Here is a 26,877-nt window from a genome sequence, read left to right as displayed (position 1 = left end):
TATTTAAGCACAGGACTGAGCCAGGATTGAACCTGCCAACTTCGGCTCAGAAAGCCAACGCCTTAACCGTCTGAGCTACTCATCCCCGGCCAGGCAACACCAGCGTATCCATGAATATCTTCCAAGGCTATATGGCTTTGCAAAATGCAGTGATAGCACATCTGATAGAGGAGAAGAAAGAAGACATTGTTAGCAAAGTTTTAGAAGGTTGCTCAGAAGAAAACAGTAAATCTACATAAGAGTTCACAAGCATTATGGTTACAAGCGAATATTTTCATTTTGACCGTATTGAAATTCAATACTGGTATGTTAAAAATGTACAACAAATAATTTATTGAATACCACCTATTCAATACTATTAAAGTCTTTAAGACTGTAATACAATCGTTATATTAAAGTTTAAGCATATGGTACATGCTTCACCTCTCATTGCAGGCATCATCAGCCATAAATTCTAAACTCCAAGTCAGAGCTCTGAGTGGATGCTATACTAAAACTATTCTCAAACATTAATTTTTTAAAATAACAATTTGCACTGTTGTGCAAGAACATCATGGTCATATTTGGAGTGAACTGGCCGATCATGTCTTAAGTTCTAATAGGACTTCGAGTTCATGTTCACATCCAATGGAGACGTAGCCCAAGTTCAAGAGTTTTCATTATAAGTCTTCACAGCTAAAGAAAAAAATCCACACTAATGAAGAAGCAGAGCAAATTGGGAAGAAAGTATAAAGTGGACAAAACTTGTCGTATGTGATGGGAGGAGAAATAAAACTTGTCTTAATTATACAAACGGTAACTGCCAGCATTTCGTGGATAAAAAGCAATGAAAATATGAACTCAGAATTGACCGGAATCCAGAAGTCAGCAGCTAACCATAACACCCATAATGTTAATACAAAAATAGTTTTTAATCAAATAACTAAACAACTGAAAAGGGTCAGCAAAACTGTTCTTGTTTCAAGCTCCAGGAACAATTCTTTCTCACAAAATTTATTAAATTAGGAAAATACATTTCAATCTTGAGAAATAGAAAAGTGTGGGTACTTATTTAAGAATCTTAAAACATTCAATATTTCAAGAAGCTTACCAAAACCATATTGACTGGGATGTCGAGTTCTGGTGGGGCCACGAACGGTTCGTCTCCTCCTTCCTCTTCTTCGTTTGGTTCCCCTTCCCCCTTGTCGTCACCCTTACCACTAGGCTCCTCGTAGGTGAACGCCACCTGACCATAGTCGTTGGCTCCCAATGCCTTGTGTAGCCTCTTCAATTCTTCCTCTGTTTAAGAAGTCAGCAAATAAAGAAGTAATATGACAGCAATGCACATAACACAAATGCTAAGGACGTAAAGCCAGAAATTACGTGTACCGAGTACTGGGACGAGGCAGTGCATTAGACAGAGTGCTCGGCTAATGTGATAAGTACAGTCAGTACTCGGCCTAGCAGGGAGCGAGTGATTAGGGAGAGACAGTGGATAGAAACGTGCCCCAACCGCTCGGCCCAATAAAGTACTTCGACCACCTGCCCACTCACCTCGGTGCTTCACACAATGAGGGTAATCCGTCAAATTGTGTAGGAGTGTTCTTGTGTTGTCTGGCGCTCTTTGATTCGATTCCTTCAATAACAATGGCTAAATGAAGTAGTGAAACAGCGTTAAAATTTATTCAAAAGTACAAAACACATGAATGATGCTGCTTATCACAAGCTGGTAGAGGCTATGAATTTACCTGACTTTGGTGTACCAGATGCAAAAAAATAATTTAAAACATGTGATCCACATACAACCCAGATTCTAGGAAATCTGGTTGCGAATTAGGTTCAGTTTATGAATCTAATGTAAAATGGCTCAAGGAAATGGAAACTACCATAGATACTGGGCAGAACAGGAAAACATATAATGTAAGTAATCGTATATTATTTATTACATACAATATTAGCCTATTTTAAGTATTTTATGAACTTATTTTTTGTATTTAAAAATATTTACACTTCAGAGTTAATGAGCCATTCTGTTCTGCCAAGCCAATCCCACAAATTTCAATTTCCTCTGTTATGGCAAGTATGATCAAGTTATAATAATGTTTAAAAGTCTCTTAATTTTTCTCATCTTCCTCCTTCACAGAATCATGTTACCGTATCCTTCAAATATTTCAATGCACTGACTCTTCCTCGTGTGATCACATCTACTCCTCAATAAGTGACTTGGACAAGTAGCAAACTAAGCGACTCGCCCTAGTACTTGGCATGTGTAATTCTGGCTTAAATTAATGTACTTTAAAGCAGGCTGTACCACCAATGCTCCAACCAAGTGTAAATATAGCTGTACATATTAGGTGGGTAGGAAATAACAGAGTGGAAGACTAGCTTCCTTGGGCAACACTCAGATAGATCTATACATACAGAGCAGAATAACACACGACGACTTCTTTCTCCTTTTCCTGGTGCAGCTCAAAAACATTCTCACTCTGATGGGCCATATTTACACACGCGCTGTCCACACTCAGAATCTTTACAAAATGTCGAAGGCATATCATACGACACACATGGTGACGGTGACTGTTGTTTTACGAGGAAGTACAATTTGGGAACCATCCAGCCTCTTTTAACAAACTGAATGTAAACAAAAATAAAACAAAATATGAAACAATTATATTCAATGATGAATTTTGAAAATGAAAGGAAGGCATTTAAAAGGCAAACTTGACATGAACAATTCAAAAGGGAACGCAAGTTCAGTGAGTAACAGAACACTTGAAATGTATATGTACTTAAAAGAGTCTACCTTCACACGTAAAGAGAATGATGAGATCAACTGTATTCTCATCACCAGCCAGGATGGCTTCAAGTGCTTCCGGAAGGCTGAGGTTCCACCGTACACTAGAGAGATTGATGCACTTAGTAAAGAATTCCTTTCTGTGGATTATTTATTTATGTTGTAATATTTAATTTGCTCTTAATGCCAAAATTCTCATAACTGCTAATAAATTAATACAGTGGTTTTACAACAGTATGCAATGTAAATTTAGGAAGTTTTAGCATGCCAGCTGGTCTAAATTTAACAGCTACATACATGACTTTTTGGCACTGTATCTATACTAATATTATAAAGAGGGAAAATTTGTATGTTTGTTTGTAACAGATAGACTCAAAAACTACTGAACCGATTTTAAAAATTTCTTCACCTATAGAAAGCTACATTGCCAGTAACATGGGCTGTATTTTATTTTCAAAACAATTTGAGATGGGGGCCACGGGGGAAGAGATATAAAAATAATAGGCTAATATAGGCAAAATATCAAATTTGTCGTGTAAGGACGAGACAAAGCTCAATTTAATCCTCTTGACGCAAAGAACGAAACTCGGTATGCCCTATGGGCCCGAAAACCATGTTTTAAGGCCCTAAAACCAACCGTTACAGAGATATTGGCCACACTACCCCTGCTCTAGGAATCGGATAAAAGAAATGAACTGCCGTAACCATGGCAACGTCATCTCCAGGATTCTAGAGCAGCGAGATTATGTATGTACATTTGAGCATAGCTGCCAACCAAAATTGGTACAAATAAGACTTAATATCTGGAAAAAATATACTGTTGTGTAAGGCACTCATAGGACTCCTTTGGGTGGGGATGGAAAGGGGGTGAAGTATAAAAATCTTACTATATATAAAAATGGTGGTATGTGTGTGTGTGTAAATGACACATCTCCTCCTAAACCACTGGGGCAATTTCAACCAAATTTGGTGCACATATTACTTACTATCAGGAGACGAGCACTGTGGGGGTAAGCCTTCCCTAGCGCCCTTAAGGGAGGGGGCTCAGGGGGGGTAGTTATAAAAATAATCGAGAATAGTGTTGAATGCATAGTTTACAGGGTCGCTGAGTTGAAAAGTAATACTCCAGAATTTTTTATAAAGTCCAAGTTCAGGCCCCTTTTAGGTGGGGAGGGTGGGGAGCAAACGGGGGATGAGATATAGAAATAATTAAAAATAGTTTCAAATCCATAGATTTCAGGGTCACTGAGATGAATAGTAATACTCCGGATTTTTTGCAAGTCCAAGTGGGGGGCGAAAGGGATGAGATATAAAAATAATCAAAAAACTGTATATAAAAATCTTTTCTTCTTCTTACTATATATCCTTCTAAACCACTGGAGCAATATCACCAAACTTGGTACACTTATAAATTAGTATCAGGAGACAAACAGCGTGGAGGTAAGTCGCCCCTAGCACCCTTATGGGCAAGGGGCGAGGGGGTGGCATAAAAATAATTAGAATATTATCAAATCCATAGTTTTTGTCGTCGCTGAAATGAATAGGGACACTCCGAATTTTTTAAATTTCATGTTCAGCCCCCTTTGGGGTGTAAGTGAGGGGGGAGTGAGATATAAAAATAATCGAAAACAGTGTCGATTCTAGTTTTCTGGGTCAATGAGATGAATGGTGACAATCCAGATTTTTTATCTCTTAGGGGTGGGAGGCGCGAGGGGTACAGTCTCATTGATAGTTGAAATCCTTGTACATCGTATCTACGACGGGCGTTTGAAAAGTCCATGCAAAAATAAAAACTACTAACGTGTTTGGGGTAAACCTGTTTTTATTTTTCGACATAGTCTCCTTTTAGGCTTATACACTTCGTCCAACGATGTTCTAGTTTATTGAACCCTTCCAAATAACAGGATTTGTCCAGTCTGCAAAATATCCATTAGTGTTTGCAATCACCTCCTCGTTTGAATAATATCTTTGTCCCGCCAGCCATTTCTTGAAATTGGGGAACAAATAGGAGTCCGAGGGAGCCAAGTCTGGAAAATAGGGGGGATGTGAAATGAGTTGGAACCCTATTTCCATTAATTTTGCGACCATAACTGCTGAGGTGTGTGCTGGAAAAGGACTTTCTTGTAGGCCAATCGCGGGCGTTTTTCTTGCAGCTCGGTTTTCAAACGTCCAATAACGATGAATAATATGCACCTTTAATAGTTTTACCCTTTTCCAGATAGTCAATGAGGATTATCCCTTGTGAATCCCAAAAGACAGTCGCCACAATCTTTCCGGCCGAAGGAACGGTCTTTGCCTTTTTTTGGTGCAGATTCCTCCTTGGTAACTCTCATTGTTTAGATTGCTGTTTGGTCTCAGGAGTATAGTAATGTATCCATGTTTCATCCACAGTGACGAAACGACACTTAAAGTCCTCCGGATTCTTCTGGAACAGCTGCAAATCATCCTTGTAACACTTCACAGGATCAGTTTTTGGTCAAGCGTGAGCAATCGCGGCACCCATCTTGCGGATAGCTCTCTTATGTCCAAATGTTTATGCAAAATATTATGTACCCATTCAGTCGAGATGCCCACAGCACTAGCAATCTCACGCACCTTAACTCTTCTGTCACCCATCACCATATTATGGATTTGATCAATGATTTCTGGATTCGTAACCTACACAGGCCGTCCAGAACGTTAAGCGTCACTTGTGCCCATATGGCCTGTCCGAAAATTTTGAAACCACTTATAAACTGTACTAACCGAAGGTGCAGAGTCACCATAATGTTTATCAAGCTTTTCTTTAGTCTCCTGAGGCATTTTGCCTTTCATAAAGTAATGTTTAATCACCACACAAAATTATTTTGTTGTCCATTTCTTGAAATTCACCAGACTTCCTTCATTCACACGAATGCCAAACACAGAGAAATAGACCAATATGGCTGAAACTTAGTGTGCGTTCATTCAAGAGATGCTACTAACTAAACATGACCTTGATACGCGCCGGTGGAGCCATCTCTCGGACTTTGCACGGACTTTTCAAACCACCTTCGTATAGTGCGACGGCTAAATACATATAGTTATCACTTATTAATTTTTGAAAGGATCAAATACTTCCCAGTCGATTCAAGCTTCCATAAGGACGAAGTTTTACTCGAAAATTAAATAATCTAAAACTTGAAATCAAACACATCTAAATAATTCTAAAAGTGCATAATAGACTGTAACATATCAATCTGCAAGTCAAAAAGGAATTCTATAAAAATTCTCATTACACATTAACTAACTGGTAATGCAGATCTTAAAGGTAAATATTCAGGAACTATCCGGGCAACGCCTGGTACTACAGCTAGTGTTTACTATAAGTAGAAATACATACAACTGACCAATCCAAGCTGCCATGCATATCGATTTCTACTGATAAGGGATTATCTCTAAACCTGGTTACCAACTGTCTTGTTTGTGTTCATCACGTGGTTCAGCTGAACATGTACAGTTTGATGGAACCCTGGGATAAGGCTGGATAGACAATGCTTATTTCAATAAAAAATTGGGGGAGTGGAAGGGAGATGATATAACCTGCCCCATACACCAGCCATTAGCATTTATTTCTAATTTCTAATAAAGCATAAAACCAACTCCGCCATTGTCCGGTCCCAAGTCCGGAATGAGAAAGGAGGAGGGTTTGCTGGTCTGGCACCCAGCTGTAAAACTGCCAACGCCGAGCCTTGGGCTGCAGGAAATAACCTGACTCGCTAAGGCGGCCAAAGGGCGAATGAACCCCTTTAAGTGGGGTGATGGTCCCCACAGTGAAGGAAATAGGCCTTACAACAGAAGACACCACAAACAAGATAAAATTGAATACAAAACTCAAGAATACAAACCTCCGCTTTACCCTTACACAAAACAAACCAACAACACGCATATTTTCAACTGAGGAAAGGGCACGAAGATCGGAGCGTCTGAAGAAGTACTGGGAGGACCACAAAGCCCGAACAATCCCTTCAAAGAGCCCTGAATGACGGACTGACTAAAATGATCCTATGTGGTCATAAAAGAAGAAGGAGAAGAAGATGAAAGCATAAAACCTATTTAGTCTTCTTCAGGTGTTGATATCCAGATTGTATGAAGGGATGGGCATACGGGATGTTCTGAAATGAATAACGGTGAAAGATGTTTCATACTGGATTGTGATAGCGTGGGATGAAGTTAAGAGCTCAACACTTCGAAGATCGTAGAGAAAGCTGTTTGGCTTGAAGAAATGAATCCAATGAAACTTTTGAATCCAGGAGCACTTTTATAAAAAATTATCTGCCGTAGTCTTGGTAGGTAGCATTCTGCATCACAGTTGAATTCTTTTTTTAAATTTTTTTTTTATGTCAGCCCATAATGCAAAACAAGTTCTTTAATTTTTTATTGAAATTTAGCAACTTCCGATAAATTAGCTGACAATTTCTTCCCAGTAATGTTGAGCTGTCTAACGCTATCGTTATATCTCTTGCAGTAAAACCTTTACCGGCCTTTTAAATTTTTCTGAAATTCTATTATCTTAGCATGCACTACAGGACCACTACTACTGGACTTCCTGCACTTCCCACGTGTGAAAAACACAAAAATAAAAGCTCAGACATCATCGTTTTCCATGCCAAACCACTGGGTTTGCTCACACTTTGACCCCTGCCTAACTTCTCAACGTCCTTCCGCTTAAATCTCCAATCCCCAGAAGTCATTTCTTCACTCCATAATCAGCAGTAACCTTTTTAATAGACTCGCCTTTATCCAACCTTTCTACTGCATTAAATTTTGTTTACTGGCATCAGACAATGAAAACTGCATTCAATTCATCCTGCTAAGTTACGAGTTACTGGTGGAAACGCCAATCGAAAATGAAGACATCCTCGAATGGAGCGTCCTGATGACGCTATTGTTGAATCCTGAAGAAAATTAAGAGGAGCACACACCGACAAGAGCACCGCAAAAATATAACATTCTGAGGCATTCAAGTTGATCGAAGCTGCTATAGCCTACACTGAACAGCAAGAAGAGTCTACACCACTTGATCTGCTGTACCTACAGTGTTGGCATTATATCGCAGCTTCCAAGAGAAGCAAGAGGTTAACCCTGAAAACTATGAAGACTTTTTGAAAAAGTAATGTTCTCGTTTAAAACTGTAATCTGCTTATCCTGTAATAAAGTATAGAGAGTATTCAATGTAAATTTTAACGTCTTATATTGTAATAAACAGTTACTTTGCAGTTTTAGCGTTTTTCATCCTTTACGACTTATTAGCACATTATCTCCATATTATCTGAGTTTTTCTGTATCTGAGGTAGTCTCAGTCCCAATAAACTCTGATAATCGTGAGTCTACTGCAACAGCATTTACCAAAAACAGAGGTCGTGATGATCATTGTTTTAAGAGAAGTACAACTGGGCAACCATCCTTTATTAATGCTAATCCAAGTACAAAAATGGAAGAGGTCCCTTCGAAAAAAATGGAAGTTATTGGTAAAAGCAAGGGAAGGGTCATGAAGGGAGTGAAATGAAAGATTCCAAAATTTGATATCACAGGGATTGAAAGGAAAAAGAGAGTTATAACTATTCTACTGTCATGTGAGTGGGCAAAAGACTGAAAACCACAGGTAACTTTACAATGGAGGTTCGACTCCAATACGCTTGTTGTCAGATTCTGATTCAGATTTCTCCGTAAAATGCCGAACGTGCATTCCAGAAGTAAAGGCAAACAGAAATGAAGAGGACATCTGTGTTGAATAAAGAGTCTTCCTGACGATAATCTAGAAATATTTTTTTGTATTGTTCTATTCTTAATACAGTGTCTCCAAAAGAAAGAAAGAAGAAAAAAGGAATGCATGGTAAGTTCCTTGCAGGTACACTTTTCTCAGAAACAACTGAATGCATAGATACAATGCTTGTTTTTGGTATCCACAGGTCTTGTATGTACATGGGAGGTAAATTATATTTTGATAATAATTATAATCAAGTCTGATATAATATTAAATGCCACGCATGTACATCATGGTCGCATCTTCCTCACCTTGGTATAAAGCTTCCTCTTCCTCGTTGTGGTGCAAGGCTCTGTACCTCTCCTCGTCGCAGAGCTGTTCGAAACGACGCTCTGATTCCGACAGCCCCACCCAGCGGTTCTCGTCGTGTCCGCCTGGCAGAGGTTCATACTGCTTGAGATCGTAGAGAGCTCCTCGACCATCATATCTTCACATTAAATAGAAAGTGCAATTAGCTCCAAGATACAAAACACAGGAACTACTCCAATCCTTACAGAACCATCCTACCACACTGTGTAAAAACTAACAAAATTTAATAGGTGTTAGATCACAATACCAACGTGGTATCTGAACACACTCGCAGTACCTGAGCAAAGGAGCAATAATGACTCACAACACCAACAACTTATATTAGTTCCAGCTACCACCAACAAGGCATGACAAGAGCTACGATATGTTTATACACTGTTCACATTACTTCTTATACCATGATTAACTATGACCTATAGTCCACGCACCTTTCAGCGATATTTCTTTGTACGGGGGGCGGAGTAAGGAGGGTCCTCTCACAGTCCCGGTAATACTGCCAACAGAATGAAAATGAAATCTGAATTGAATCGATAATATGATCGATCGATATTAATTTTCTAAACCTTTATTATCTTAAGCCAACAACTGTGTCATACACACTTTACATAACATTATATAACATTTCTCGATACGAATCTTGCTCCCAACATGAATTCCATAGTTTGGCTTTGCTGTGTAAACAACAACAGTACTAGTACGTAAAGTGTATGCCAGATGTCACACAGCGATGCATAAGCGATTCATAGTTGTTTCAAAGGTTGCCAATACAAATCTTGAAGATGCCCGAGGTCGACCTATTCAGCACTAAGGTGTCCATGTATCGCTAAAAGTTGCGTGTACGGTAGACCCAATTGCATACCAAGTTGCTGTAAGAGCATAGTTGACATGGATTTGAAAATAATGGTATACATAATGTTTCCACTCTCAGTTTAAAGAATCCAGAAGAAGAGCTCAAAGGAGGGGTATGCAAGATTGGTATTCCTTAATTACCCATGTTCACAATAGTTATTTCAGTACTGCTTCCAAAAATAGAAGCCTCCGTGGCTCAGGCGGCAGCGCACTGGCCTCTCACCTCTGGATTCCGTGGTTCAAATCCCGGTCACTCCATGTGAGATTTGTGCTGGACAAAGCGGAGGCAGGACAGCTTTTTCTACAGGTACTCCAATTTTACCTGTCATCTTTCATTCCAGCAACACTCTCCAATATCATTTCATTTATCTGTCAGTCATTAATCATTGTCCCAGAGGAGTGCGGCAGGCTTCGGCAGCTGGCACAATTCCTATCCTTGCAGCTAGAAGGGGCTTCATTCATTCCATTCCTGACCCGGTTAAATGACTGGAAATAGGCTGTGGATTTTTTTTTCCAAAAATAAATATATATTTAAAAGTTTAATGATAATCATGGTATAATTAAAAATAAAATGTTTTCAATGGTGTATCTTATTCTAAAAATCCTTACCTTCAAAATGATTATTCTAAAACATGAAGATAAAATATTCCTTGTATATTAAAATATCTCTACCAACTCAAACAATATCAGTATTACAACCAACTACAAAGGGACGTATGTCCTGTGCCTGTAGATCACAAAACGTTTCCTGTAACATTTTCCTCTCACCAACTTCTTAAACATTATCTCTATAGCACACATTTCAGTAAAAGAAGAATACCCACTTTGGATCAATGAATCTACCCAGACAGTCCTGAATGAAACTTTTCAACCAGTCGTTGACCAATTTCAGAGCAATAAAAGTTGAAGCAGTTACGACATCACAGCAAGTAACACTTTGAGAATTCTCACTACTGGACAAGTGTCTCACTACCTAAAGATATCAAGGACTATCCTGAATGAATTTGACTACTGGAGGCTAATAACAATATGTTCAATCATCTATAGGATCACTGAGAGAGTGTTCAGTAAGCATCTTCGCAAGACATGATCATTTAACCCTCATCAGCAGGGTTTTACAGCCATCCTCAGTACGCACATTAATACTGCTTCCTCGCATCAGTTTGTATAACATCTGTCGACGTCCGAAAAGCGGACTATAACATTCGGCACAATCACTTGGCAAGAACACTTCAAACCCATGGAGTCCCCTCCCTACTTGCCAATGCTACCATATATTTAACGCAAATTGAAACCTGTGTGGAAAGACAAAACCAGTCAACCTAAGGAGAGTTGTTTCCTTCCAAACAAAGCCCTCCACTCGATGAGTTAACAGAGCTCCTATCATGGACACTCCATCGTATGATCAGAATCTAATGGTGATGTGTTTCTCCAATGACATCATAATAGGGAAAAACGAAGAATTCATTTTGGAAATGCTGAAAATGGCTTTCAAAAACTTACAGAAATTGGGCTTGCTGTAAGCCTCAACAAGTCAATTGTATTTAACATCTCCAAAGGTTAAATTAAAGAGCCAATAGCTTTTGGATGATGCATGTACCATTGTATCGTTAAACCATGGAGATGAGATTCGCTATCTTGGACTAACCTTTACAGATGAACTGAAATTTAACTTTTTTTTTTTTTTTTTTTGGCGTCACACCGACACAGATGGGTCTTATGGCGACGATGGGACAGGGAAGGGCTAGGAGTGGGAAGGAAGCGGCCGTGGCCTTAATTAAGGTACAGCCCCAGCATTTGCCTGGTGTGAAAATGGGAAACCACGGAAAACCATTTTCAGGGCTGCCGACAGTGGGGTTGGAACCTACTATCTCCATTCTCAACTAGTCATCTTTTTCCCATTTGAACTCCTTCAAAAGATCAACATGCGAAAGCGAAACGCGTTGTAGAAGCCAGTCTTTTTGCACCTTCTACGTTGTTATTTCTTTCTCTTTTTAACTTCCGAAATAACAACACTAGACAGAAGTACCACTTTGTAAGTTAATTGACTTATAATCTGGTCATGGTCAGGAAATACTACGTGCGCTCGTCTCGATTAGAAATACAGGACTGTGCGAAAGCGGTACAAATGGTCGGAACGTGTGAACGCAGCGTGAACAGTGCAGACCAGATGTGCAGACGGTCGTTGCAAACGTGGTCTGTGCAGACAAGTCTGAACGTGTAAAGGGCCCTTTAGGTTATAACAGTAAATGTACTTCTGGAGGCGGAATGGTGGGTTCCTAGACACCGCAATGAACATATCTCTCCTCTAAAAGGGATTCTACGTAACATTTGCATTATTTTACCTTCCTTATAATGTTACAAACTTTGCGTGATGCGGTGTGAACTTTTACCCATTTTTCCTCCCAAGATCTCTGGAAAGTCTCCAGTGTCTGTCTGACCTTCCTATTGAAGAAAATGAATGGCAAAACTATAGAGTCCGCCCCAAAATGTTAGTAACACGAGACACCACTATGTGGCGAACACGAAGTGACTGTTTAATACTTAGGTATCCATTAGTAGCACTGAGGTAAGTAGAGGTGAGTAGAATAGCACCGCTGTCAACAGTTCGTTTAATATGGCCAGGCCTATATTTTTTTCCTTGCCGTGCGGACAGTATGTGCTGCGGCGATAGAAAGCAGCCTCTCGAAGTGAGTGTGGCCCAAAAGGGGCCACTGTTCTCATGACAGAGATTGGCCTGGATGTGCAAAAATACGTTCAAGCTAATAAATGACCCTTTCTTTCTTGCTGTGAGCCCCAAGATTAAAGGAGGAATTGAGAAAGTGTAAAGTTACCGTCCGATGCCATGACACTTTCAAACTTTGCAGTCCTCTTTAGTCTTTTTCCTTTTGCATTGGTCGGTAACGTCGGTTAATGCCCATGATCCTTGGCAGAAGCAATGGACAATAGCGCCTAGACCACTACTTTAGGTTATAAAAGCAAATATACTTCTAGGGGCAGGTGGGTTGGAGCCTGGCAGGCGTAATGAACACATCTCTCCTCCAGAATCATTTCTAGGTAAAAAGAGCAGCACTGAAACTAACATATTATGTAATAATCCTTGCAGGGCAGACTCTATATTTCTACCAAGATGAACTTCTGCAGATAAGAAGACAATCATGCTTGCCACTAAAAACATTCTGCTCGCACACGTCCTGGGATCATGTCCGCATGGAGAAGTTCTATGGAATGCTAGACATCATTAAGATCAAGTCAACAATAACCGAAGCACTGAGAGAGTAACGCCTGAAAGTCCATGAAGTAAGTGCATGGCTTGGGAACAAATGACAGTAGCACGAGGATTGCTAAGATTGCCACAAAAAGTAATTCTTCGCTAGGTTATTCAATAGACTCAACAGTCCACTTTGAAAGCTTCAGTGGGCAGCCTGTTCACATTGATGCAGAAAAATGGCACATTTACAAGCTTACAACTTACTACAACTTACATATTTCATGTTGTATTGTACCAGCAGCATTACATCTACAGAAGTTAGTCTTAACCTGTTCCTTTGTCTGTTCACTGTGCAGACATACGAGAAAACTATCTCTCTATTTCTCAGGAACACAATCATGACTAAAAAAAACGCCCATTCATTTTGGACTTCAAATGGGTGCGGTGTACAAGAGTCAAATCTTTTTACAAATGTTTACGAGGTGATATCGCTACTCTTTAGCCTATGAAACGTCTCTATAAAATTCGACTCTTGTACACCGGCACCCTTCAAATTCTCAAAATGTATTTCATGAGCAATTAAATGGCCACTTCCATGGCACACTCTCCAAAAAAAAATTGTGTAATGAGTATGAAAACATTGTTAACCTATATATAAGATGGAGACTTCTGACTCATTGAAAAATTACTTCTTAATATTACAACAGCCAACAATTCCAAGTAACTCTAGCAATTTATATTAACCCGTACGTACCGAGGTCTTGATTTATAACACTAACCACGAGGTCCGTCCGGTCAGTGAGACCGCCGAAAGGTTTTTTACATTTTAATACATGTATAAATTCTAACATTGTCTAGAAACATTTCCAGTACTCAATAGTGACCTTTCCTGATGGGAAAATACGCAAATAGTAATGGAATAATCTACTACTTGATGACAAATCTTTTTAATTATGACAAAAGACAAAAACACAGAAAAATATGACAACAATAAAGGAACTAAGGAACAATACGATATATCACTAAGTAACATGAAAAATTCTACTGCAGTCACTTAGAACACAGTCATGACTAATCAGAAATGGTGGAAATTAATGAAAATTATTAACATGAAAAAAATCTGCAAGGCAGAAACTTAGTCCTCATTTCTACTCGTACTGAATGCAGCGAGTACATACTTTACTAGCGCACTCCAAACAGATTGGTTTTTTGCACCCGTGGCACAAGTACGAGGTTTTCCTTTTCTTCTTTGGGTCACACAGGTAACACGTTTTCCTTTTTTGCAACTTTTCATTTGAGGGTTGTGGTTCGTCTTCTGGCATTCTCATAACTCTGCGGATGCAAGCTCTCAGCTCGAACGTGAGATGAAAATAGCTCACTCTTCTTTCCATCTGTGGTTTCACAAGAGAGGAGGCAAGATCCAACATGAATTCTAACCTAGTTCTCACAGGATTATCCTTGAAGGCATTGTACATGATGAAGGCATTGACAGCACTGATGTCCAGGACCCTGTAGAACATGGCCAAGGGCCACCGTCGTGTGCACCGTCCAGTGCAATAAACCACACACTTTTCATCCAAGGCGTCTACGCCTCCTTTGTTGCAGTTATAGTACATTGTAATTTCAGACTTATTAGTCTCAGCATTTATTGCACTGTCGTGGTGCATAGAAGATACGAGAATCACAGCTCACCCCTTCTTTGGGACTGCTGATACCAAAGTAATGTCTCTGGTAAATCCAAATTGACACGATCCTACTTTTCTCGTCTTTGATGGTAAAAATGCCGGTGGAATTTCCCGTTTATTCTTTTTGAGAGTTCCTACGTATGTAAGGTTCTTGTCTTTCAGACACTTCACAATTTCCATTGAACTAAACCAGTTGTCTGCAGTAATATTTCTGTTAGATCCGTATATGGGGAGCACTGAGCCGAAGTACTGCTTGAGTAGGTTTCGAAAGACGACGTTCTTCTACACTAAGTGTTAACCCATCCGAGTTCTTACCGCAGTAGATGTACCCATTATAGAAGTAATTGTTCCTAGCATCAGTAAGGCACATTAGTTTTAGTCCATACTTGCACGGCTTACTGGGCATGTACATCTTGAATCTACACCTCCCCCTGAAGCTAATCAGCATTCTCATCAATACACGCAGAGGATCCAACACTGAATGCACTCTGACAGTTCCTGACAAATGTGTCAAATACCTCAGAAATTGCTGCTGTAGGATCGATCTCTTTGCGTTCACTTCAGTCGTCAGGGTGGTCAAATCTGAGGTTTGAGAGAAGAGTTTCAAATCTGTTTTTACTCGTCACGCAGCAAAATATTTCTCTCCCGGTGCCATCTGTCGCAAAAATTGACTTTTGTACTTTCATGATTGGATTTGAAAGCTGCAGAGTAAAATAACAAACCTATGAAGGCTTTCAGCTCCATCATATCTACATTTCTTAAGTCTGTTTGTGATTTGCACTTGCTTCTCTCTCTGCTGAGTTTTACATTTGTCCATCGAAGAATGATACCGAGAATATCATCCGTTATAAGAAGATTCCATACAGATACGGGGTCAGCTTCATTACCAATTTGAGCTGCACGTCGTAAAGCTGGGAGTCTCAAAATATTGTGTTTCAGTGTCCAAGAATGCTTAGGGACGCAGGGTTTTGATGACCATTTATATTGATTCTTGCCGTAATAATAACGAGGTTGAACTGCGTCACTATTACTTTCGTCGGAAGATTCACTCACACTATTTTCTTCTATCTCATCGTTCACTGCACTAACTACCACTTCCTCGTGATTTTCACTAGTTTCAGAGTCCGAACTATGATCACTATGAATTGCGATATTGACTTCACAGCTGTCTCCATCACTACAGTCCTCTTCAAGCCACCGCTGCACAACTTTAGTAAAGCTTTCACTTGTAACACATGTCCTGGAAGTATCCATAGCAGTATTATTTGTGACACTAGTTCCTGCAGGACTGTTCTTACCACAAACCTCCTTCATGAAGTGTTATCACTGAGACTCTTCACTTCACACTCCTCACTGATAAATAAAACAGCAAGATCCGGTTTCACGGGCCGCTTGCATACGATGGATGATGACTGATCGCTGAGACAGTTCACATCCACTGATAACGTAAATACCGAGGTCCGGTCTCACAGGCGGCTTCCTGAACATCAATCACGACTGCGTCTAACCTTGAACTTGTTACTGTCATACTACAGGGGTGAAGTTATTCTCAGAACCCAATAATAAGGTAGCTAGCAGCACAAGTTATTACAACAGCGGAGTTTCCAGATATTTAAAGTCAACCATGCGTAGCGGCCTCGGTGACCGGACCTTGGTACTTGAGGGTTAAGAGACCATACACCAAACCAAAGTCGAAATTGAACAAAGTTCTTGTAACAATTCTGCAGTTAACACTGCGCCGCTCATGCTGTAAATTCTAACGCAAGTGTTCGTGCGGATGACAATGTCATCCATATTAATTCCTTTATTCTACCTTAAGTATTAATGTACGTATTTCAGAGGTCATTTTATCTATTTAATAACAGCATTATCTGCTTGAAAAATTATACCTTTTATTTTTTGAAGCTTAATATCACGTGCTACAAACAATCTTTTGAAGAGTATGACAGAAATTCCCAGAAATTTACAACTGTTTACATCTCTCTGTGTCCTCAACCACTTTCGTAGTCTGTTGCCTCTTCTCCTGTTTAACACGAACAGCGGAGGCAGACTGATCTGCGTGATCAGGGAAAATGCATTTGAAACACGTACGGCAGGATTTCCAGCTGGTTTTGTTGCGACTTCTTCCGCACATGTAGCAGCATTCTCGTGCTCCAACTTGTGGACAGTTAGCAGGTCACTCATCATCTTCAATTCCAACAAATAACTTACACAGCCTATTCGGTTCTTTGGGAATCATTTCTTGTTGTATCCTCCTTAATATACGGGGTTTGATGAGATCCATTGACAGATCATATAGGAACTTCCTTCTCAAAATATTTGGAAAACGACGGTTCTTCTTATAAAAGACTAATGCATTGTTTCCACCAATGTTCATCACATCTAAAAGTACCTTCAATGGCCAGCGTTGACTGTTTCCAGAAACATCATACTATCCGTAGGTAATATCCCATGTTAGGAATACTATTATCAGTCTGAAAAATTATAGGTAACGTAAACAAGAAATTGTAACGTCAATGCTCACATGGATGACTATTGTCATCCACTTGCTTTTGAAATGCCATAATAAGGAAGTAGGCCCACCTGAAGAAATTAACCTTAAACTTCACAGATATCATTGGGAATTGTTTTTTGAGGATTAGACAAAATATTCAAATGAATGGTTTGAAAATGTATACAATTCGAAGAAAATTATACCCGTAGATGACAACAGTCATCCCCGCGAGCACCGGAGTGTTAAATGATACCCACTCTAGTCTTCTTAGGTCATTACACCCTAAGAACAAACTCCACGGGGTAAAGCACTAAAAATGTAGAATGGACTTAGGAGTGCATAAAAAAGGCGTATCAAATACAATGTAAAACTTCAACGACAGACTTTTAAGAGAAATGGTGGTAACATGTTAAATTCTATAAATAACATGGGCAACAAACCTGTCGATTTTTAGGGTCTCATCTCCCATCCAAGGTATTAAATGCTTTCCTTGATCAATAAATAGCGCTTTTTCATCATCACGAAATAGTTTGCACGAATATCCAAATACCAAGAGTTCTTCATCTTCTTCCTTTTTCCTGAGAATTCCAGTATCATTAAATTGCCAAGATTGTCTTGCAGTCGCCATTTTAGAAATGATTACCGATCGTAGCCGCAGCAACCTTTGATCCATGGCCTTCTTGATTCATTTGCCACCATTCCATCCATTGCGTAAAGCAGCGTAAACAAAGGGACCAGTGACAATATGGTGGCTGTTGATGATGGTTGACTAAGTTCTGTTTGTCAAGACGTTTAACATAAAAGTGCTTTAGTATTGATTATAATATTTAACTGTACATGGTCTCAGTTTGGCTTTTAACGTGGACAGTCGTAAACATACTCGAGTCCATTGTGAAGTGATTTTTTTTGTTGTGAGGAAAGTCTTAATTGTAAACGTTGCAAGATGCCTGAAAACGATTATAGCAAGGGAGAGGATGGACGGGAGGAGAACCCTGACAGGTCACAGCGATTGACGAATGATGATTTTCGAAGATTGTTGATGACACCTCGCGCGTCTGTTCCGTCATCATTGCCTTCAGCACCTGTACGAGATGCTGTGCCCGCGACCCCTGATGCAGAAGGAGAAGATCGAGCTGAACGGCGCAGGAAGAAGAAAAGCTTTTACGCCAAACTTAAAAAGCAGGAAGATGATAAAATGGCAGAATTGGCCAAGAAGTATCGTGACAGAGCAGGTGAACGGAGAGAAGGTGCTAATCCCGACTATCAAGCTGAAGATCCCCTGTCAACAGCCAGTGGATATCGTGCTGTGGCACCGGATCTTAAATCAGGTATGGATGCTGCTGAGAGACGTCGTCAGATGATTCAGGAATCCAAATTCTTGGGTGGTGATATGGAGCATACTCACTTGGTGAAAGGTCTGGATTATGCCTTGCTGCAGAAAGTGCGGAGTGAGATTCAGGCTAAGGAAAAGGAAGAGAAAGAGGAACTTGATAAATTGGTAAAAACTAAGAAGGAGAAAAAGGACGATGAAGAAGAAATGCAATTCAAGACCAAACTTGGTCGTAATGTATATCGAGTTGTTTTTAAAATGCGTGCTCCTGAGAAAAATGAACTGTTTTCTCCTGGCAGAATGGCGTATGTGATAGATCTTGATGATGAGCTCGCTGACAGCGATATACCAACTACTCTAATTCGTAGCAGATTAGATGTTCCCAGCTTGGAAACCACTGCAACGTTGACAACAAATGACATTGTCATTAACAAATTAGCTCAGATTTTGTCTTATCTCCGCCAAGGTGGTCGTCATAACAGGAAATCCAAAAAGAAAGATAAAGCCCGTCTTGATGCTAAGGGTGGAAAATTAGCAGATGAAAGTATTTATGGAGAGATAGGTGACTATGTACCATCTATGGCAAGACAAGAAGTCCGAGATAAGGATAGGGAGAAACGTCGTCCCTACTTTGAGAAGCCGGAAGAAGAAACTACTTGGACAGAGCCAAGTAACAAACCAAAGCCTGAAATGCAGAAACCAGAACCGGAGAAACAACCATCTAAGCGAGAAATACCGAACCCTAGCCAGAGTAGAGCACAACAATTACTCACTCGTTTGGCAGCCGAACCAGAGGGTTATGCAGAATGTTATCCTGGCTTGGAGGAGATGCAGGATGCTATTGATGACTCAGACGATGAAGTAGATTATACCAAGATGGATCTCGGCAACAAGAAGGGGCCCATAGGAAGGTGGGACTTCGACACGCAGGAAGAATATAGTGACTACATGAATAGTAAAGAAGCCTTGCCAAAAGCAGCTTTCCAATACGGCGTCAAGATGGCTGATGGGCGGCGTACTAGGAAATACCACAAGGAGAAAAACGAGAAGGCTGAGCTGGATCGTGAGTGGCAGAAGATTCAGAATATTATCCAGAAAAGAAAAATTCCTGGCCAGTCAGGTGGTGAACCAGAGTTCAAGAAACCAAAGTATTAAATATTTGATGAATTATATCATTCAGCTTTGTTTATTCTGAAACTTAATAAAGATCCTTTTTGAATGTTGTGTATATTTCAGGACAGAATCTTACAGTGGAAAATATTTGTATATGTGTTTTCTTTCTTGAAAGAAATTATTTTGTGTTTTATGTATCAGAGTGTATTGAGACATGGACTAAACAGTACTGAGAAAAACTGTCCTATATGCACCATAGGGAAAGCCACTGCAGACTTCCACAGCTTCATGGTCGTGGATTAGTTAGTAGCTTACATGTCTATCAGTCATTCTACCATTTGTTATCGAGATGGCTCTTGGCAACAATACATTGGACTAGACATACCTGGCTCATAGCAACATTCCATCTGTTTAAATATTATGGAGGTGCATAGTTAGGAATCGCCCTGGCGATTCTTCATTTTATTAAGAGCCTTGGCCAATTCATTTTTCACATTTGGCAGTATAACTTGTAGACGGGCTCAAGGCTGGCACCCCAAGAACATGCTCCAGCAGGCATGAAGAATGATGCTGAGTTCTTAGCATCGTACTCTTGCTCAGACGGTTAACCTGTTCACATAGATACTGGGAGATTTTTTTAATCTACGCTTGGCCTGGCTAATGACTAAGCTCACTGACCTAACATTTCAGGAGTGCTTAGCACAGAGCCTCTCAAAGTGAGTGTGGCCACTGATTCATGGCAGAATATTGGTCTAACTGTTCAGGAACTTTTATTATTTCCAAAGTTGGTGATGATTCCTGTGTTGAATTCTGTGAGTCGCACCATATTATAGTAATTTCAGCCAATAGCTCAGAAAGTATTGCTTGTTTTGTGATATCTTATTATAAAAGTAAATGTGATTATAATTTTTACCTTCCGCCTAAATGTGCGACCGAGGGTGGTGGGTAGGTCCTCAGATGCAGCAAAGAACCCTTCCATCTCTCTTCTTGTAATATGAGCTAAGAACTTCCTACAATGCATGTTTGAGCTTAGGACTTATTGAAATTTTGCCAATTTTTTGGGGTGGCTTGGTGGGTCTCTAGCCTTGGCACACTCCTACAAGTAATAGAGACAAGATATATATGATTCACCTTCAGAAATAATGTAAATTATGCTGTGGTGCCTATAGTACAGTGGGACTGATATTAGTTGAATATCAGTTAAATGGAAGATTAACTAATTTTGTGGGGGGGGAAAAAAGTGGGGTTAGGATTTTGACTCTTGTTACGAACCTTGTTACAGCAGCAATCATCCTCATGGGTACCATGAAAGTTTCAATGCTTTAATGTAGCTACAATATTCACCAGAAAATTATGTGGATTATATGGAGGTGATATCATTGTATTGTGGTCTATAAAGGCTGGTCTGAAATTTTGTGCTTTCTTCACGTTACATTTGAATGTCATAAAAAATTGAGAAATTTTACTTTCTAAATGGGAAGCTGTTTTGGTCATAGCCAGTGGTGTGTGAACAGCAGTGCGAGGTTGCTGGCTCACCACACTCGGAACGTCCATCAAGAACAAACAATAATTGTATCGGCACTGATGAGGATTTCTTGGAAATAGTTGCTGTATTAAAATGTGTTTGGTGAGAAGAGAAGCCCTTTCCGCTTGGTTGTTATGCGACAGGTGAGGGGAAGGGATCAGATAGGTGTATTTTTAAAATTTGGTAAACATTAAAACAACTTGAATGCTACTAGCTTGCATATGGTCATATAGCTTACAGACTATAAAGCTCACATTAGATCTTTATTGACGGTTGAACTTCTTACAAAATTGTACTAAATTATTTGGATTATTCTCCTAGTCAATAGGCCTACTAACAATATTTACATCCAATTAAGACAAAACTTTACATGGACATTTCAACCCGGCATAGGGTCATCCTCATAAAAACATATATAATAAATTAAAAACATCAGATGCACAATATAAAGTGTTAGTTAAAAAAGGTTTTTTTTTTTTCTTAAAAAGCATGATGAAAAATAAAAATGTGAGGTGGTGATTGTTAAAACAGTCTTGAGCTGGAGGCCTTTTTGTTTCAATGTTTTCATTATCCCCTGTGTAGTTCAACTGATATCTGTACACTGTTGTCCAGCTCCATGGCTGAGCTGGCCTTTGGGCACAGGGGCCCCGGGTTCGATTCCTGGCTGGGTCGGGAATTTTAACCATCATTGGTTAATTTCTCTGGCACAGGGGTTGGGTTTATGTGTTGTCTTCATCGTCATTTCATCATCACGACGCGCAGGTGGCGTCAGATCGAAAGACCTGCACTTGGCGAGCCAAACATGTCCTTGGACACTCCCGACACTAAAAGCCATACGCTTTTTTGTACACTGTTGGCTTAGTTACATTCAGTCATAGGCTGATACACGTAAGTTGTTATTGAAGTTGAACTGTTTGATTTCTGGTGTTACAATGGCCTGCTTGTCCAGACTGGACTCCGTAGTCAGAGAACACGGCTAATACAAGCCGATGAAATACAGTACCTAAATAAAGAAGAAATTATAAGGAAAGTAGTATTAATGTGTCTTTACCAAGTGTACTCACTCGAAATGAGTTGATGTTATCTTTATGATGTCTCCATACACTATTGAAATTTCACTCGCGATGATAGATAAGCACTCATGGTGGAAAATTAAATGCAGATAAACATACTACAAACACTCAGAATTTAATTTTTGTGAAGGTACACTAACACTTAATAATTATAAACATACAGTACTGTGTCATAAACTCTGCAGAATTCAGAAATTAAAAGAAATCGCTTATCTTTTCTGTTTTTTGTGTCAATTGCTTTTTTTAGAAGAAAAATCACACCACTTCTTTATAAACATTACATTAACTGCTGTTGCTCGGTATAAGTCCCTGCCAATTGTAAAGCTGCACTTCCCTCGTGTGACTTATTCTGCACTCTTCTTTCAAGGACAGTTGACAGCCAGACTTTCTGGTGGCCGAACTAGAGGGAGTCTACTGCACTTGCTTTCTGAGAAAAACGTAGGAGCACACAAGCACAATTTTTGTCACAATCTAGTGGGCAAATGCATCAACTAACAATTATGTCTGCCATCAACTGGCATAAACCGTTTACTGTATAGGCTGTGATAATTGTGTCTAATCTTAACATTAAAAAATCACCTTTTGAAAACGAGCATTTTCAAAAATTATTTTTAAAAATCCAGGATGAATTTGGGGATTGTCATCATAAAACAGGAGCTTTAAAAGGTTTTACAATGAGGCCTATTGGATGTTCGTGGTCTGAGATTATCCTGCCTTAGAGCGTTTAAGAACACTTAGTGAACTGACTATATATTATACTAACGCAAATGATATTTCTATCAGTGTTACTGCTACAGAGCATTACACATCGACTAGGTCAGTTGACACGGCCATGTTGCAAATTCTGCTTTTGATATCACTTGACAGATTTACGAAAGGACAAACAGCTTCCCATCTAGAAACTACTTTAGTTTTTTTACTCTTGATTGCCACATTGTCACTACTCTCAGTGTTCTCCCTAGGATGTTTTTCATGGGCGCACTGCCCTGCCGGTTTTACAGAGTGCCCAGCTAATATAATGTAGATGTATGATAACTTAGTTACATAATACTAATGCATATTTGAGTCATTGACTGCTCCTAATTTAAATGTAAATACTGTAAAACTGTTTATTTAAATGATAACTATTGTCAGCATAATTGCATCGATTACATTGGAGTTCAAATGTTTAACTTGACTATCACGTAGTGTTGTGCGCGAGCGGATTAGCGTGGAATCGTCTGTGAGCACTCGATTCCGGATGATGTAACAAACCCGTATGGCACTAAACACAGCCGTGGTGTTACATGATTATGAAAGAGCAGTAGAACACTAGAAGTTCAAAATACTCTATTATGTCTTATTCGTGATAATAACATTAAAATAGTTCAGTTTTACAGTTATATGTGTGATATTAGTATTAACCTTTTCGTATGAATTTTTTACGTAGTATTCTGCCACCCCGCTGATGAAAATTTCTGGGGAGAACACTGACTCTTATCTGAGATTAAATTAAATTACTACAAGATTGAAACTAATTGTCCTGTAAAACCATGTATTTATTTTAAAAGAAATGTCTAAATCTCATCCAGTTGCAAATAAACACACACTTTATATTTAATTCTAATAATTTATTCATATAGCGTATAATGGAAAAAATATTTACAGCATACACATTTCCAATGAGCACGTTATGACCACCTACTTAATACGATGTAGCACCACCTTTTTTTTGGTCTGCACAACTGTGGCCATTCAGTGAGGTATCAATTCAACGATGTGATGGCGGAAGGTGTCCTATTGCAGTAGCAGGTCGTACTGTGGGCGTCCACTACTGGGCAGTGGTGATGTAGCACGAACCCACTTCTGCGAGTAGCTCCACAAATGTTTAATGGAATTCATATTTTGGCAATTTGGTTGCCACAGCATTGGAGCAAATTCACTATTATGCTCCTTGAAGCAGTTCTTCACGATCCTGGTACCGTAGTGTGATATGGTGCACGATCCTGTTGTTGAAGAGCTGTTGCCATCAGGTAACTGTTAACATGAACGAATTGACTTGTTTCCCAATAATGACAAGATATCAGATAGTTGTTGGGAATTGGTGAACCGGAATAAAGGACCTCAGTGTGACCCATGAAAACATCACCCAGATCATCACACCTCCTACGCCATACCCTCCGATTGAAATCGCAGTACATGCGCTCAGCTGTCGACATGATGGATCAGGCGACCTTTCTCCAATCATCCACAGTCCTAATGCGCTGCTTTCGGTAGATTGCAGTCAGTATTGGCGTATGACTGGGTCGCCGACTCTGCAGTCCCCTGCGCAACAGTGTTTGCTGTGCTGGGAAACCTGTTGGCGATTTCTCAAACTGTTTGCTCCGAACAGTGCACAACAGCCTCTGCTGGCGTCTAGCATCAATGAGCCGCTGTTAACACTCGGCAGAACAATGCATTCTCGTTTACCCATCGTTGCACCAATTTTGATTCGTGCTCACAACAGCAGCCCACAAGGCGAGCTGTTTTGCCATCACAATTTGCTCTCTACCAAATGCAGAATGATAGGCTGATTTTCCCATTCTGATGCCAAAGACACTACTATCAGCAGGTCTGGAGACCTGCTCTCTATATACCTTGCCACCAGCATGTCACATGCTACTCTTTCGACTCCAGGCACACTAAATGTTCCCAAGTTGGAGTGGTCATAATGTAATGGCTCATCAGTGTACACGTTTACGAGATAGCCAGGTACCTCATTTGTTAGATAGGCTGTAGAGGTCTTACCAGTGTCTTTGAATGTACAAATGGGGCATTCAGAGATTAGGGTCCAGTCATATCTAGGCAGGGCCCTCCAACCCCACTTGTGCAGGATGGTTCCGCATCTTCCCTGGCTGGTTCTGATGAAATTCAAAATCCTAACTTCTTTTTTTTTTTGCATTGATATATAGGAAAAATTAAGTCTCATGTATCATATTAATATGCAGATGCTGTGAAACATTTAGTGTATAGCTATTAGACAGTTTGAATGAAACTGAAAATAATACTCTGATCATGTTAAACATTAGTCATACTTACAATATTAAAAGTCATCAACAAGTAATACAAAACGCAATACTAACACGTTTGTCTCAGAAATGGATGTACTAAGCTCTCTCATTCCTTCATACTTACTGAAGAACAGCCTTCCCCATCCAACATGAGTATATTATCATTCTCCAGTATATGACACACTTTACAGACTATACAGCAAAACAAATGGCACTGAAATGTCAGATAATTTTGCTGGTAAAATGTGTGTTCAAAATGTGTACCATCACATAGCAATACGGTAAGTATTAATAAAGTACGGCATAATTCCCTGTGCTGGTTCCTTATCCCAGAGTTTGCTTCATGAACTGTAGGTGGATACATCGTTAGTACTGCCTCCTAAATACAGTATGACTTTCTTAACACCACTGGTCTAAAAATGGACAAGTACCACTTAGTAAATTGTTTAAATTTAAAGTCATTTTTGTTCCAGTAATAGAATTAGAAAGTAGTAAAAGTATTTTGGTTAAAACCAGCCAACCATGTTCCCAGGCACTGCTAGGGTGTAGTTATACACTTGTACTGTATATTGAGGTATGTTCACATGCATAACATAATTTGCAATAACTACCATAAGGAGCGATCAAAAATTTTATGTTCGACGGCCATAGTCCTGAATCGTGATGCCAATCAGGCAAAATCACCATGAGCATTGAGGCACTCATCCCACCAACGCACCAGGTTGAAGATCTGCATGTGCTAAAACACAGTATCCTGCTGCGTGATGATGTCCATAACCACCTGCTGCACACCCTCGTCTGACAGGATGCATCAACCCTTCAAGGCCTTTTCGGAGGATTGAAGGCGTGATAATCGCATGGAGGACGATCGGGAATATACGGCCGGTCCACCCTCATCGCCTCGTACACTGCCCGCTTGTTGTCCGTAATGTATGAGGCTGGCCTTCCAGATCAACCAGCATCTTGTGTGGAAACGCGACCTGCACGGAACTTGGTGCACCTTAACACAGCAGTGATTTTCGACAAGACATGCTACCCCAAACACAGTCTTCATTTTCCAACAGATATCCACCAGTGTTTGTCCTTCGGCAGCCAAGAACAGAACAACAACAGGTTGGGCCTGTTTGGACGGATTTGGTAATAACGTCGCCATAGTTCATGTGACTGCATTTAACGCATGCATCTCGATACAACATGACTGCACCACAAATCCCTTTGCCTTGATGTCTGTGCTTATGTACCCGCATCGGAGTCGTGCTACGTTGCATGTCCGCAGGAGCAACACCCTCAAATGGAAACTTTTTTATTGCACTTTATATTAACATCACTCAAAAGTAATTCAAAGTCATTTGCCTCAGAGGAGCTGCCAGAGAAATCCCAGTTTCTAGTAAGTGTAATATTTTAGTGCAATCAGCCTCACAGTTAGCCATAACAAGTTTATATTTTTGCTATTTTACATTACACCAACTTACATCTTATGGTAACGATGGAAGCCCCAGCATATACCTGGTCTGAAGATGAGGAAACCACAGAAATCCATCTTCAGGACTGTTGATGGAGGGGGTACGTTAAACCCGCTATCTCCCGAACACATACTAACAGCTACCCACCTCGAATGACGTAGCTAACTTGCTCGGTGCAGCCATTCGACCTTCGTAATCTCTGTGACTATGAAATATGTATCTAAATAGCTGAGAGTTA

At 39.9% G+C, this 26,877-nt stretch overlaps 2 protein-coding genes across 2 annotated transcripts in view; one reads left to right on the top strand and one right to left on the bottom strand.

Annotated features, from left to right (window-relative positions):
• Window positions 1-17,745, bottom strand: part of su(w[a]) (suppressor of white-apricot) — a 96,167-nt gene extending 78,422 nt beyond the window's left edge. Inside the window, exons 1-3 of the mRNA XM_067159603.2 lie at window positions 17,547-17,745; window positions 8,810-8,985; window positions 1,091-1,278 (exon numbers count right to left, since the gene is read on the bottom strand). Of these exons, the coding sequence (XP_067015704.1) occupies window positions 1,091-1,278; window positions 8,810-8,985; window positions 17,547-17,734 (552 nt within the window). The 5' untranslated portion in view covers window positions 17,735-17,745. The remainder of the gene's footprint in view (window positions 1-1,090; window positions 1,279-8,809; window positions 8,986-17,546) is intronic.
• A 104-nt stretch (window positions 17,746-17,849) lies between these two features.
• Window positions 17,850-23,747, top strand: beag (IC cytokine homolog beag). The gene has a single exon (XM_067158870.2). The coding sequence runs from the start codon at window positions 18,050-18,052 to the stop codon at window positions 19,589-19,591; it is 1,542 nt and encodes a 513-aa protein (XP_067014971.1). The 5' UTR covers window positions 17,850-18,049; the 3' UTR covers window positions 19,592-23,747.
• Window positions 23,748-26,877: the final 3,130 nt, after the last annotated feature.

Source organism: Anabrus simplex, chromosome X (genome assembly GCF_040414725.1).
Source record: "Anabrus simplex isolate iqAnaSimp1 chromosome X, ASM4041472v1, whole genome shotgun sequence".
Lineage (NCBI taxonomy): Eukaryota > Metazoa > Arthropoda > Insecta > Orthoptera > Tettigoniidae > Anabrus > Anabrus simplex.
The sequence above is the reverse complement of the archived record's forward strand: the minus strand, read 5'-3'. Positions and strand labels throughout refer to the sequence as shown.